We start from the raw sequence: 13,058 nt of genomic DNA on the forward strand, positions 1-13,058 counted from the left end.
TTTTTCAAGCCTAGGCAGAAATTTGATGTCAGGACTAGGAACAGAATCTAGATCTCCTGACTCTACTCCAGTGCACAAACTAACTCCTCATTGGGTCATCTCATGAAAACCACCTTTGTGCTTTATGCAGGTCCATTGCAACTCTTCCCACAGATACTGAGACTTTGCCAGTATGTTTTGTCTCAGGTGCGCTCTCTTGTGAGAAAGCGATGCTCTTGGTGTATTTAAACAGGACTAATTCTATACCTGCTCCACATGAGAAACTCCCATTAACAATAGGTCTTGGAAGCAGGTTCAGGCAGGGGCTCTGTCTGAACTGGCCAGGTTATAAACTAATCGAAGAATTAAAAACAAGCCCCTTTTCTGAACTTTATGTACCACTCAATATTCAGATGTGAAATGGAACTAAAGTCACATTATTCATAAGAAAATGATTTAAAAGTTAAGATAAAAGAGAGACACCGGGTGTCAGTTCAGAACCTGGGCCTTGATTCTGCACTGCCTTGCTTCTTGTAAAACCACGTCTATCGCAGTGAATGAGTGCACAGTGAGTGCAAAGCACCATCAGACCAGAACTCATCACTGATTTACACCAGTGGAGCCATTTTACACCAAACTTGCCAAGGTGTGATCTCATACAGTTCCACTAGTGTATGCGGCAGTGACGAATTAGGGCCAATGGGGGGGAAGGTAAATCCCACCTGCAGCAAAAGCAGAGTGAAATTAACTGGTAGGAGCTTTGGTGGTGTTATAGGCCTGGTGGATACAGAGGGGAGCTGGAAGGTCTGCCTAATAGGAACAGGAGGGAAAGGAAATCCTTGCGGAGTGGAGCCGTAGAATAATTTCCTGTAGTGAAAAGCTAGGGCATTAGCTCAGTGCATCATTTTGCCCCTGGAAATAGTGAGCTTTAAATTATCTTGTGCGTTTTTGAGCTTTCTGAAGCTAGGATTGCAGACATCAAGCCAGGGAAGGCAGCTTATAAACTCTTGTAATCAAATCGAAGATGGCCTCTAGTTAAGGTTTCAGGCTGGGCCTTCCCCGTTCCACATGCTTCCAGATCTTTTCCGCACTAGGTCAGTCCCCCATGCGATATGCAATGTGTGACACAGGCACAATACATTCTGTAAGTCTAGCTCCATGAAATCCAGAGGGCTCATGTACACATCCTGACAGGTCGGTCCATGCTGCCATTGCTTACCCGAGAGTGGCCATTAGCGCGTCTGTCACCATCATGCGCTCGCGTGTCAGAACTTCCGCCTCTTTCACTGCAAGGTCAGAGTTCATAGTCAGAGGCGCAAGGAGTTGTTTTGCACCAGGAGGCAGATATCTTACCCTGCCCTCGCCTTGCAGGGACGGTGGAGTTGGGCATTACAGCTCTCATGTATATCATAGAATCATTGAATCACAGAATCATAGAATACTAGGACTGGAAGGGACCTCGAGAGGTCATTGAGTCCAGCCCCCTGCCCTCATGGCAGGACCAAATACTGTCTAGACCATGCCTGATAGACATTGATCTAACCTACTCTTAAATATCTCCACAGATGGAGAGTCCACAACCTCCCTGGGCAATTTATCCCAGTGTTTAACCACCCTGACAGTTAGGAACTTTTTTCTAATGTCCAACCTAAACCTCCCTTGCTGCAGTTTAAGCCCTTTGCTTCTTGTTCTATCCTGAGGCCAAGATGAACAAGTTTTCTCCCTCCTCCTTATGACACCCTTTTAGATACCTGAAAACTGCTATCATGTCCCCCCTCAATCTTCTCTTTTCTAAACTCAACAAACCCAATTCCTTCAGCCTTCCCTCACAGGTCATGTTCTCTAGACCGTTCATCATTCTTGTTGTTCAATCCGGTTGCTGGAGCAGAGCTCTGCCAGATCCCTCCCTGTCCTGCCTATCCCCCCCCCCTCGCCCAATGCCATGCCCCTTCCCTCCCCTTACACCAAGGAGTGGGATAGGGAAGCCGACAAAAGAGGTTGTGGAGAATTTCTCTGCGCAGGAGGAATTCTCCACTGGCCAAGCTCAGACGCTTTAAGTCAGAGAGATGATGAAAAGTAGCCCTAGAGTGAAGAATCCAAGGTTTCTAAAAAGCTGATGTTTGGAGCCTGTTTTCCTCCTCTTTTCCCCCCTTTATTATTCTTTAGTTGCTTATGCAACATCTTGCCATGCTTTTAATCTGACACGTGGCCCAAAGCCCGACACCATAGAACAGGGGTGGGCAATAATTTTAGAAAGGGGGACACTTCACAAATTTTTGAAGTGGCTCCAGGCCACCCCAGAAGGGGCCAGGCCTTGGGTGGAAGGGGCAGGGCCAGGACACCTCTGTGCTCCCCTACCCACAGATCCTGATTGGTCTAGGAATAGGGGGAGCAAATGAAGTCTTTGACCCCCCCACCCTCAGCGCCTAGAGAGGACCACCAACAGTTCTGAACAGTTGGTGGTTCCCTCTAGGTACCGCGTGCCTCTGATGGTGGGAGGAGACTTCGCACACTCCTCCCACCCCCAGGCCAATCAGGGCCTGAGGGCGGGGGAGCCCACAAAGTTTCTTGCCCCCTGCTCTGCAAGGGGCGTGTGGTGCCAGGGCCCACAACATTTTGGCACCTGAGGTGGGGAGCTCAAATGATGCCCCCATGCCGCTTTTCTCCTGCCTGCCTGTTATGTCTCTTGTGCTGTTCAAAACAGCTGGCAGTTCACTGTAGGTGCCGTGTGTCCCTGACGGGGGGAGAGGACTTCATACACTCCCCAGTTCCCAGGTCTCAATTGTCCTGGGGGTGGAGGAGCAGCAGAGTGGCTGCGGGCCAGATCAACCCACTTGGTGGGCTGGATCCGGCCTATAGAGGCTCTCTTGCCCACCCCTGCCTTAGATGTTATTCCTATATTAGGGACACAATCATTTTCTCTCAAAGCAAAGTAATAGAGATAAAAATTTACCATCCAGAACTTCTAGGGAGGCAGTGCAGATGGATTGGCCGGCTTTGTTAGTAGCAATGCACGTGTAGGACCCTTTATGTTCCTTCCCCACATCCAGCAGGATGAGACTGTGATGCATGTTGGAACTGGCGACTTTGTAGCCAGGAGTTTCTGGTTTGATCCACAGAACATCGCCTTGAGATTCTTCCTTCAACCAGGTAACTGTGGGCGTTGGCTGCCCTAAAGAAAAAGAGCAATAACCTCTTTCAACCCAGTGGATTTCATCCTGTACGAGAAATCCTGTGCACTAAGCAGTGAGTGAACCCCACTTTCAACGTGTTTGCTCATCTTCCAACACCAGCAGTAAATCATAAATTAATACTTCCAGCCTCTTCCAGCTAAACACTGCAAAGCACTTTGCAGAAATGAAGGATTATCTCTCACATCACCCCCGTGAGAGAAGAGTGTGCTACTCTACCCTCATTTTATACATAGAAACATTGAGGCAAAGAAGAGTTACACATCTTGGTGAGGACCACCCAAAAGTTGGTTGCAAAGATGAGGAAAGAACCCAAATCTTCTGACACCTACACTAGGTAAGGTCTTCAAGGTTTACTCAGTGAGAAGTTGGGATACCCTAAGTAGCCTCACTGCCCAGGGTATGTCTAGATTACATGCCTTTGCCGACAGAGGCATGTAAAATAGGCTACATGATGTAGTCAATGAAGCCGAGATTTAAATATCCCAGGCTTCATTAAAATAAAAATGGCCGCCACGCTGTGCCGGCTCAGCTGATTGTCGGCACAGCGCAGCAGTCAAGACGCGGATCGGTCAACAAGGGAAGCCTTTGTCGACCGCTCCCTTATGCCTCGTGAAATGAGGTTTACAGGAGCAGTCGACAAAGGCTTCCCTTGTAGACCGATCTGCGTCTTGACTGCTGCGCCGGTGATCAGCTGAATCGGCACAGCGTGGTGGCCATTTTTATTTTAATGAAGTCGGGGATATTTAAATCCCAGCTTCATTGACTACGTCGGGTAGCCTATTTTTTATGCCTCTGTCGGCAGAGGCATGTAATCGAGACATACCCTTAGAGAACATTAAGTAACACAGAAAGCAAGTTGTGTTTAAGCTCCGTTTACCTTCGACCTTCACAGAGAAGGTGATGCTTGCACCTTTCCGCACTCTTTTATTGGTAAACCTTTCCAGGAACCTGGGCGGCACCAGCTGTTCTTGAGCACCTGAAAACAGTTCATGGTGAAATGAAGCAAGTGAAGCTAAGACTATTGAGAAGTTATTACCGGTTCTCTTATCACCGATCGTGCTGTCCCTCTCACCTGTTTCAGGCAGTTCTTCCTTTTCGCCAGGATCTGTAACACAGAAAGACAAATCACTCTAGCATGAAACAACATCTATACAAAGGATAAATATCTCCATTCTGTGAACTGTGCAGTCATGCAAGTGGACAAGTGGTACTAAGGACTTACACAATACACATGTGTACTATGCCCAGATTATATTTGTATTCCTCTCTTTAGTAGAATACATCCAAAAGCTGCTTCATAATATAAATGACATGTATAGTAGCCCTGCATAAGAATGACTGAAATCTGTTTTACTCTTCCATCAGCATAGCATAGATTTGAAGTCAGATCATTTTGACAAATTATACCACAAAAACATTTGGCCATAAAGTGCTACCTCCATGAGCACGGATATTTAATAATAATAAAAAACAACGCTGCAGTGGCTCTTAAACTACCTGTTTTCACAACTGAGACAAAACTCAAACCTTATGTAAAGTACGGTAGCATTCCAGCCTCATGCATGACCCATATTCCACCCTTCGTTTTTAAGCAGAATTCCCCACTGAAGGCATAAAGGACAATGGGGTTAGACTGCAGGTTCAGGCAAGATTAGAATCGGGTCAGCACAGAGGTTTACGACTTCCCAAAGGACCCAGTGGAAGCCCATGGAAAAGCCAGGAAAATAACACAGGTGGTGCGTCTAGTCTGTCAAGATTTTGCGCAAAAGTGACTGCTTTTGCGCAAAAACTTGCCAGCTGTCTACACTGGCTGCTTGCATTTGCGCAAGAGCACTGACTTTGTAATGTACAAAATCAGTGCTTCTTGCGCAAATACTTTCACGCTCCCGCTCGGGAAAAAGCCCTCTTGCGCAAGAATACTTGCACAAGAGTGCCAGTGTAGACAGGGAAGAACTGTTTTGCGCAAAAAAGCCCCAATGGCTAAAATGGCGATCGGGGATTTCTTGCACAAAATCGCGTCTAGACTGGCCACGGGTGCTTTTTGCAAAAGCACTTTTTGCGCAAAAGCATCTGTGCCAATCTAGATGCGCTTTAGCGGAAATACTTTTAACAGAAAAACTTTTCTGTTACAAGTATTTCTGCAAAATCATGCCAGTCTAGATGCAGCCAGGCTATCTCTCAGTCAAGTGTTTTAAACCCAAACCCATCCTTTTACCCTTGGTTTGTGATCCATTTTATTTTCCAGAATATCTTGCTTTGTATGGGCTTTATCGGGAAAAGCAAACATTTAAAAGAGAAAGCCGCTGGCTACAGAACAAACCCCACCAATAACCTACCTTTGACAACCAAAGTGGCAGATGAATATGCAGAACCAGCAGAGTTGCTAATAAATACTGAGTATTGTCCAGCATCCTCCTTACAGACATTGAGGATTTCAAGTGCATGAAATTGCTTCTTCTCAATCTTCAGGATGTGGTCTGAGGCCTGTAGTGGCTGCCCGTCTTTGAACCAGTAAAGACGAGGCTCTGGGTACCCTACAAGGAGCAACGTGAGAAGCAGTGACCCTATTTAGTAGTCCCTCAAACCAATCATACATCTCTGTCTAATCACAGAAAGGTCCTTTTTTACCAGTGTTCTTTGGTCCAGGTTCCACAATATCCCTTTGGAATCCAACCCACATGCAGAGAGTAGCTCGATTCTTTCATTTGTGAAATGGCATTGATCTATTAAAATTCTATTGCCTACTTTTAGGGTCTAATCCTACCCCCATCACCTAGGTATCCGGCTGCTTTCCAGAGTCAGAACATTGACCTTTGGATCTGGTTTTGTACACATACAAGGCCAAATCCTGAAATCCTTATTCAGACTGAAGTCATCCTTTGTCTGCATAGGAACTTTGAGACTAGTTCCATCCCGCAATAATCCTCATTCTTTCCAGGGGGCAGGAGGACAACAATCCAGTGCACATGCTCCAAGAAAGCACACCCAGGGACAGTGATATCTCTGTAGTTTTTTGCCCCATCTGCTCAGAAGTTTGCACTATGAGACCAGGGATCCATACAGGTGGAATGGATGGGCCAGTGGTGGGAAGGGCAGGGACATGGAGGTGGGTTAGGTACACACCTACAGTGTAGCTCTTCTACAGAAGATGGGAAACCAAGAGGTGCCAGAGTTGGGGTAGAGTCCCCTGGGCTTTTGGGGACACTGCTAGTTCTGGAGGATAAACCATCTTTTGGCTTTTTTGGGAAGGGATAACCTTCCCTCTCCCCCCTGCCCCGCCCCCACACTTGGATGGAAAGATCAGGAAGCAACTCCATGACTTACCAAAGCTTCCTGGCCTCTACATAGCCTTATCCCAAGTAGCAAACAATTTGGCCCTTAATTCCTATTAGAAACCTAGAGCTGGAAGAGACCTCAGGAGTCATCGAGTCCAACCCCCTGCCCAAAGCAGGACCAGCCCCAACGAAATCATCCCAGCCAGGGCTTTGTCACCCCTCCCTAGGGAACCCAGCCCAATGCTTTCCCACCCTCCTAGGGAAATAGTTTTTCCTAATATCCAAGTAAACCTCCCCCACTGCAACTTGAGACCATTGTTCCTCATTCTGCCATCTGCCACCCCTGAGAACAGCCTCTCTCCATCCTCTTTGGAAACCACCTTCAGATAGTTGAAGGCTGCTCTCAAATCCCTGCTCACTCCTCTCTTCTGCAGCCTAAATAAGCCCAAATCCCTCAGCCTCTCCACGTAGGTCATGTGCTCCAGCCCTCTAATTGTTTTGGTTGCCCTCTGCTGGACTCTCTCCAATGCTTTATTGCGTGAACAAATCGTTGCATAGAGCATCTGCTCTGAAATATTAATGATAGGGGATGGTTTATATTTGTAAACATTGGTTTTCAGAAGAAGCATGCCATACCGGACTTTTCATCCCTGGCAGTTAATACATTCAGACACTCGCTGATCTTCATGATCTAAAGCCTAAAAAAGTGAGTGACAGGAGCAGATTTCCAGAAGCGTGTGCATGCAGTTAAACATTGTGGGCAAATGAATACCTACTTTGCACAAACTATTGCCCCATTAGGTGCTGGTCTTTTGCACAAACACACTTGTGATTGTTATCCCAAAAGTCCTGTGAGTGCACAGACTACAATCACAATTGAACGCAAATGTGTATCAAAAAATGTTGTCTACACATCTTCACAGATATCAAGAGCGGACTCTTGTAACTGTCATGGGCCTTCTTACCTTTGACCTTCAGGTGAAATTTAGCTAATGGTGCTCCAGGGACCACATCAATATCATGAAGCTCATCTAGGATCTGAGGTAGCTGCTCCTCTTCCGTGGTGGATTCTATTCCCTCTTGCTCTCGGCTAGGTATAGATGAGAGTCAGAAAGCAACGAGGCATTGGCACAGACCAAAAGAAGTGACAAAAATCAAAACTGTCTTTCACAAGTTCAGCTGGAGATGCTGGTTCTATGGGCATGTTGACGCCATTGAAAGGTTCCAAGTGACGCTGGCTGTTCTGACAATTATATGCAGTGCATGTTATATAATAATTGCCCTCCCAAACTGCATGAAAAGACACCAAGGAGTTCCGTGGCACGTTAGAGACTAACAGATTTCTTAGGCTGCGTCTAGACTGGCATGATTTTGCACAAATACTTTTAACGGAAAAATTTTTCCGTTTAAAGTATTTGTGCAAGAGAGCATCTACACTGGCACGGATGCTTTTGCGCAAAAGCACATATTTTGCACAAAAGCATCCATGCCAGTGTAGACGCTCTCTTGCGCAAGAAAGCTCCCATAGCCATTTTAGCCATCGGGCTTTCTTGCCCAAGAAATTAACGTTGCTGTCTACACTGACCCTCTTGCACAAGAATACTTGCACAAGAGGGCTTATCCTTGAACAGGAGCATCAGAGTATTTGCGCAAGAAGCACTGATTTTGTACAGTACAAGGTCAGTGTTCTTGTGCAAATACTCGTGGCCAGTGTAGACAGGTGGCAAGATTTTGCGCAAAAGCAATTGCTTTTGCGCAAAATCTTGCCAGTCTAGATGCATCCTTAGAGTATAATGCTTCATGGGTAAAACCCACAAAAGTGTATACCCTAAGAGCACGTCTACACTTGCACCCTAGTTCGAACTAGGGATGCAAATGTAGGCGACTGAAATTGCTAATGAACCGGGGATTTAAATATCCCGCGCTTCATTAGCATGATCTCGCCGGTGCGTTACTCCGCTGAACAGCTGTTTCAAAAAATGAGGAGTAACGTTAGTTTGATCCAAGGGGTTTGGTTCGAACTAAAGCGTCCCGGCGCACGCTTTCACTTTCAAAACAGCTTTTCAGCAGAGTAACCAAGTACCTTACCTTGAGAGATATCCTTTGGCACTGTAATAAGAAGACGTCTCTGTTGCATCTGCTGCTGTATCGTAATCTGTGCTGGTCACTGAGAAAAGAAAAAATGGACATTTTCCATGAGCCACCAACTATTGCTGTTCCTAATGTTTACACCTAGAAGTCCTTGCAGGCTCTGAAATGTCATTATTGGGAGGGGCAGCCTCTATGATCTCCCTTCTGAATACTCATTCAGACCCACCCACTTGACCTGATGCCCCCTGCAGGCTCAGGGCAACTGGCTTGGTCTCTCCCATCAGTGCTACTGCAGAACCAGCCCGAGGGCATGTTCGTCCCCAGGAGCGAGTGTGCTGTCTCCATAACACACAGAGCCTTCTCGGAGTGAGAAGGGGCGGGGAACCTAAGCACAGGACACAAAGCACTGGGTATATCTTCATGGGGCATTTTTCCTGTGAGACTTCTCTGCCCTTTGGGAATGAAAGGGCCCTGCTCAGCCACTAATACTCCAGTTTCATCTGTTGAAGAGGGTCTTTGCCCACAAAAGCTTATGCGCCAGTCTGTTAGTCTATAAGGTGCCCCAGGACTTTTCGTTGTGTTAGTACTCCAGTGGCATTGGTGACATCTTTGCCAAAAGCTGTGTCATCCTCAAACACGGGACATGATAACGGGAGAAAAACACCCCACAAAATCATTAACCTTTCAGCTACTTCATCTACATTCGTTGTAACGAAGCCCCAATTAGCCCAGCAGATGGGAGTAAAAAAAACCGTGCACTGATATCCCCTCTCAACTGTCATTTCCTTGCCAGTGAGATTCACGTATTCAGATTGGCCAGACTAAGCATGCAAACACGGATCGTTACTGAACACCAGCCGCGCTCCCCAGCTCTTACGGTCCACTCGTAGCTCAGCCTTGCTGGAAGAAACTCCCATGTTGTTTTCAGCGAGGCAGCGGTAGACCCCCATGTCCGTAGGGACCACGGCAGTGATGATCATTTGGTGGCACCCTTCCTGGTCCTCGTTGATCATATAATGGTCGTCTTCTTCGATGACTTTCCCATCCTTGAACCAGCGCACCGTGGGCAAGGGTTTGCCAATAACAACACAGTCAAAGCTGACCGGGTAGCCATCCTGCACCTCTTGGTTTTGAAGCTCGGTTATGAATACGGGAGCTGAACATGGTACAAATGGAAGGGAGAAAAGGAAACCACCACCTCTGTTAACTGGGAAAATGCATTTTAAGACTGCTGCTGTGTGGGGTGGAAGAGGAAGGGACTCCTGGCTGTGTTGACGGACACATTTTAAAACAATAGAGAGGTGTCCTTACTTTATAATATAAACTAAGGAGGTGCTTAAGTTGGGTATTTTCCAGTGAAATATTTTCTCACCGGCAAATGCCAGTTCTTGGAAATCAACACTTCGTGCAAAAGGATGAAGTGTTTTATGACTTGGCAAAGGTTTGAATTGTTTCGTTTCAACATTTTCTAAAAGAAAAGTTCCAGTTTTCTGGTTCTAAATGCCATTTTGTTTCAGAATTTCATCTCATTACAGTTAAAAAAATTGAAAACTGTCAAAATTAAAACAAAATGTTTTGAAATGATCACAACAAAAGATTTCAAAATCACTGACAGAAAATGTTTAGATTGGCCCAAAAGGATTTTTTTCCCCTCCCAATTTCCAGTTCATGAACTTTTTCAAAGATACTGGCTTTTTGAAGCAGTTCAGGACTAAGAAATATTTTGAGATCTTGACATCTTCAAGGAGCTAGAAAACCGCTTCCCACCCCTCCGCTTCCCAACTCTACTCAGTATTATTAGCTTTATAAAAAGCACTCATTTCATTGTCCTAGACATGGCAGCATCACTCCTGTAAGTGAAGGCTTGGCTCAAGTCCCTCTCTATGTACACCTGAGAATAATTTCGTACCCTAACGAGGTGCACTCAGAACTGTTTAGTGGCCAGATCTTTTCAAACCATTGCATGAATGCTATTGTGTGTTTTGTTGTTAGAGTAAAAATGTTTCCCTCAAAACTTTTTTACAAGGAAAAATTCCCTTTTTGACTAGCTGGAAATTTTTAGTATGAAGTAAAAATCTCTCTTTTCAGGTTTTGAACCCCCCCAAATTTTAAAGAAAATTATTGTGGGGAAAAATATCCCAGGGAGATATAAATAGGATTGTTACATAAGAGCCTTGCATGCTTTGCTAACCTGTATCGGACGTCAATAAAGGTGGTGGGGATCTTTTCACCAGGGGCTGAAACTGCACCAGAGCGGGTGGAGTTGCTTTCCCGATGCGCAGCTCGATCTTTTTAAGGCCTTGCTCCAGGATGTCAATCTCGACGGGGATACCCAGCGCAGCAAACATATCCCTGAACCGTCCGGCAGCTGTTTTAGCTTCAGCCAAGATTTCAAACTTGATGTAGATGTACTGCTCATCTTCGCGATACGTCTGGTGATCGACCACCTCCACGTCCCCTTCGTCCGCGCTGACAAAGAGCTCCTCCTCCACATCCGACATCTCCGTGGAGATCTTAGCCTTGAAGAGCTTGTGAAGCCTCCTCCCGGCCTTGCGGAATGCCTCGTCCAGGTCGCTGCCTGAAGAGCTCTCTGTTTCGCTGTCCGTGAGGGGTTTCGTTGGTTTATGCTCATGCAGCGCATCTGGCACCTGGGGACCAACCACCACCTTAGCAGTGTGGGAAACCTTGCCAAACTTATTAGATGCCTCACAGGTGTAGTTTCCGGTGTCTTTCGTGTCCAGGCCGGTGATAATCAAAGAGCAAGTGCCATCACTGTAGTTGTCTATGTGGTAGTGGCGCCCATCCGAAAGTTCCTCCTCATCCTTCAGCCAACGGACCTTCATATCGGTTTTGCTGAGAGCCATGCACTCAAGGTGGAGCGTGCCTCCGGGCTCACCACAAAAATCTTTGAAGGTGTCGCTAAAGAGGGGACATTCCTGCTGTTTGATCTCCTTCCTCGCTTTATACCCTTTGAAAGCAGCCTGGATTTTCACAGCGGCTTTATTCATGGAAGGATCATCTAAATCGTCTGTGGTTTCGGGTTCGGTGGGCTTGGCAGGGGGTGCAGACGGGGCCGTCTCGATGCCTGACTGCTCCCAGTGCTTCCAGAATTTACCGGTGGAGACTGTCTGAACCTTGCTACCGATGCTCACAGTCGATTTTCCAGCTTTTTTAAGGTACTTCACTAGCGAAGGCGTCCCAGCCCTAGACTCATCATCTGAGCTGGTGAAAGAGAAGTCCGCTTCCCCAGTTTTCGTCAGCTCGTCGCAGGTGGAGTATTCCTCTGAGTAGTAATGAGACTCCGCTTCTTCCTTCTTCAGCTTATGAAGTTTATCCTCCTCTTCCGGCACTTCGCTGATGGAATCCAGGGTCGGCTCCCTGCTCATTCTCCGCTTCTTGGCAATGGCCTCCCAGAGGAGGTGGAGGTCCCCCTCTTGAGCAGCTTCTGGTGGCAGGCTGGGCTGGAGCTGTCCATCCACCATCTCTTCGAGGTCAGTCACATCACGTATTTCCTGGGCTGTCTCTTTGGGCAGAGACACTGTGAGAACGATTGGGGATTCAGCTGGTAAGATGTTAAGATCGAGTAGGTGAATAGGGCAGGAGAAATCACATGAAAGTTATTCCAAATCCAGGCAGTAAAATACCACTGAAATTAAACTCACCACTGCGTTTTAGCTAGAAAGCACAAGTCACGTATAGCAGCAACAGTGCATGGCCAGCTCTTGAACAAATTCCTCCCCCCTCCCATATGTTTACAATAGATGTTTGTCTGGGCAATCCCTGTACCCCGCAATGTGTCTCTGGCTACGTCACACCGGCATGATTTTCCGGAAATGCTTTTAACGGAAAAGTTTTCCGTTAAAAGCATTTTCGGAAAAGCGCGTCTAGATTGGCAGGACGCTTTTCCGGATAAGCACTTTTTCCAGAAAAGCGTCTATGGCCAATGTAGACGCGCTTTTCCACAAAAAAGCCCCGATCGTCATTTTCGTGATCGGGGCTTTTTTGCGGAAAACACTACTGTGCTGTCTACACTGGCCCTTTTCCGGAACAGTTTTCCGGAAAAAGACTTTTGCCCGAACGGGAGCAGCATATTTTTTCCGGAAAAGCACTGATGATTTTACATGAGATCGTCAGTGCTTTTCCGGAAATTCAAGCGGCCAGTGTAGACAGCTGGCAAGTTTTTCCGGAAAAGTGGCTGATTTTCCGGAATAACTTGCCAGTGTAGACACAGCCTCTGTGTCTTATACTCAGTCTAGCTTTTTGCTGAACATACTCCATGGAAACAATGCCCCACAGGGCCTGCAATGAAAGCTATAGCAAGGAATAAGAACACCAGAACGGCCATACTGGGTCAGACCAAAGGTCCATCTAGCCCAGCATCCTGTCCTCCGAGAGTGGCCAAACCAGGTGTTTCAGAGAGAACAGGGCAATTTTTGAGTGATCCTCCCTTGTCATCCAGTCCCAGCTTCTGGCAAAGGGACAATTGCTGTGGGGGCAAGTGATTCAATGGGTCCCACGG

General features: G+C 46.7%; 1 protein-coding gene across 31 annotated transcripts in view; it reads right to left on the bottom strand.

Annotated features, from left to right (window-relative positions):
• The window catches only part of OBSCN (obscurin, cytoskeletal calmodulin and titin-interacting RhoGEF), a 320,581-nt gene that overhangs the window by 115,816 nt on the left and 191,707 nt on the right, over window positions 1-13,058 (bottom strand). For all 31 annotated transcript variants that reach the window (XM_089776829.1, XM_089776823.1, XM_089776814.1 and 28 more), the window contains 9 exons: window positions 10,731-12,101; window positions 9,417-9,695; window positions 8,537-8,615; window positions 7,414-7,538; window positions 5,510-5,707; window positions 4,246-4,278; window positions 4,051-4,149; window positions 2,933-3,151; window positions 1,199-1,265 (listed from right to left, as the gene is read on the bottom strand). In XM_089776829.1, the coding sequence (XP_089632955.1) occupies window positions 1,199-1,265; window positions 2,933-3,151; window positions 4,051-4,149; window positions 4,246-4,278; window positions 5,510-5,707; window positions 7,414-7,538; window positions 8,537-8,615; window positions 9,417-9,695; window positions 10,731-12,101 (2,470 nt within the window). The remainder of the gene's footprint in view (window positions 1-1,198; window positions 1,266-2,932; window positions 3,152-4,050; window positions 4,150-4,245; window positions 4,279-5,509; window positions 5,708-7,413; window positions 7,539-8,536; window positions 8,616-9,416; window positions 9,696-10,730; window positions 12,102-13,058) is intronic.

The sequence above is a fragment of the Pelodiscus sinensis genome, chromosome 2 (assembly GCF_052426305.1).
Source record: "Pelodiscus sinensis isolate ZL-2025 chromosome 2, ASM5242630v1, whole genome shotgun sequence".
In the NCBI taxonomy this organism is placed as follows: Eukaryota; Metazoa; Chordata; order Testudines; family Trionychidae; genus Pelodiscus; species Pelodiscus sinensis.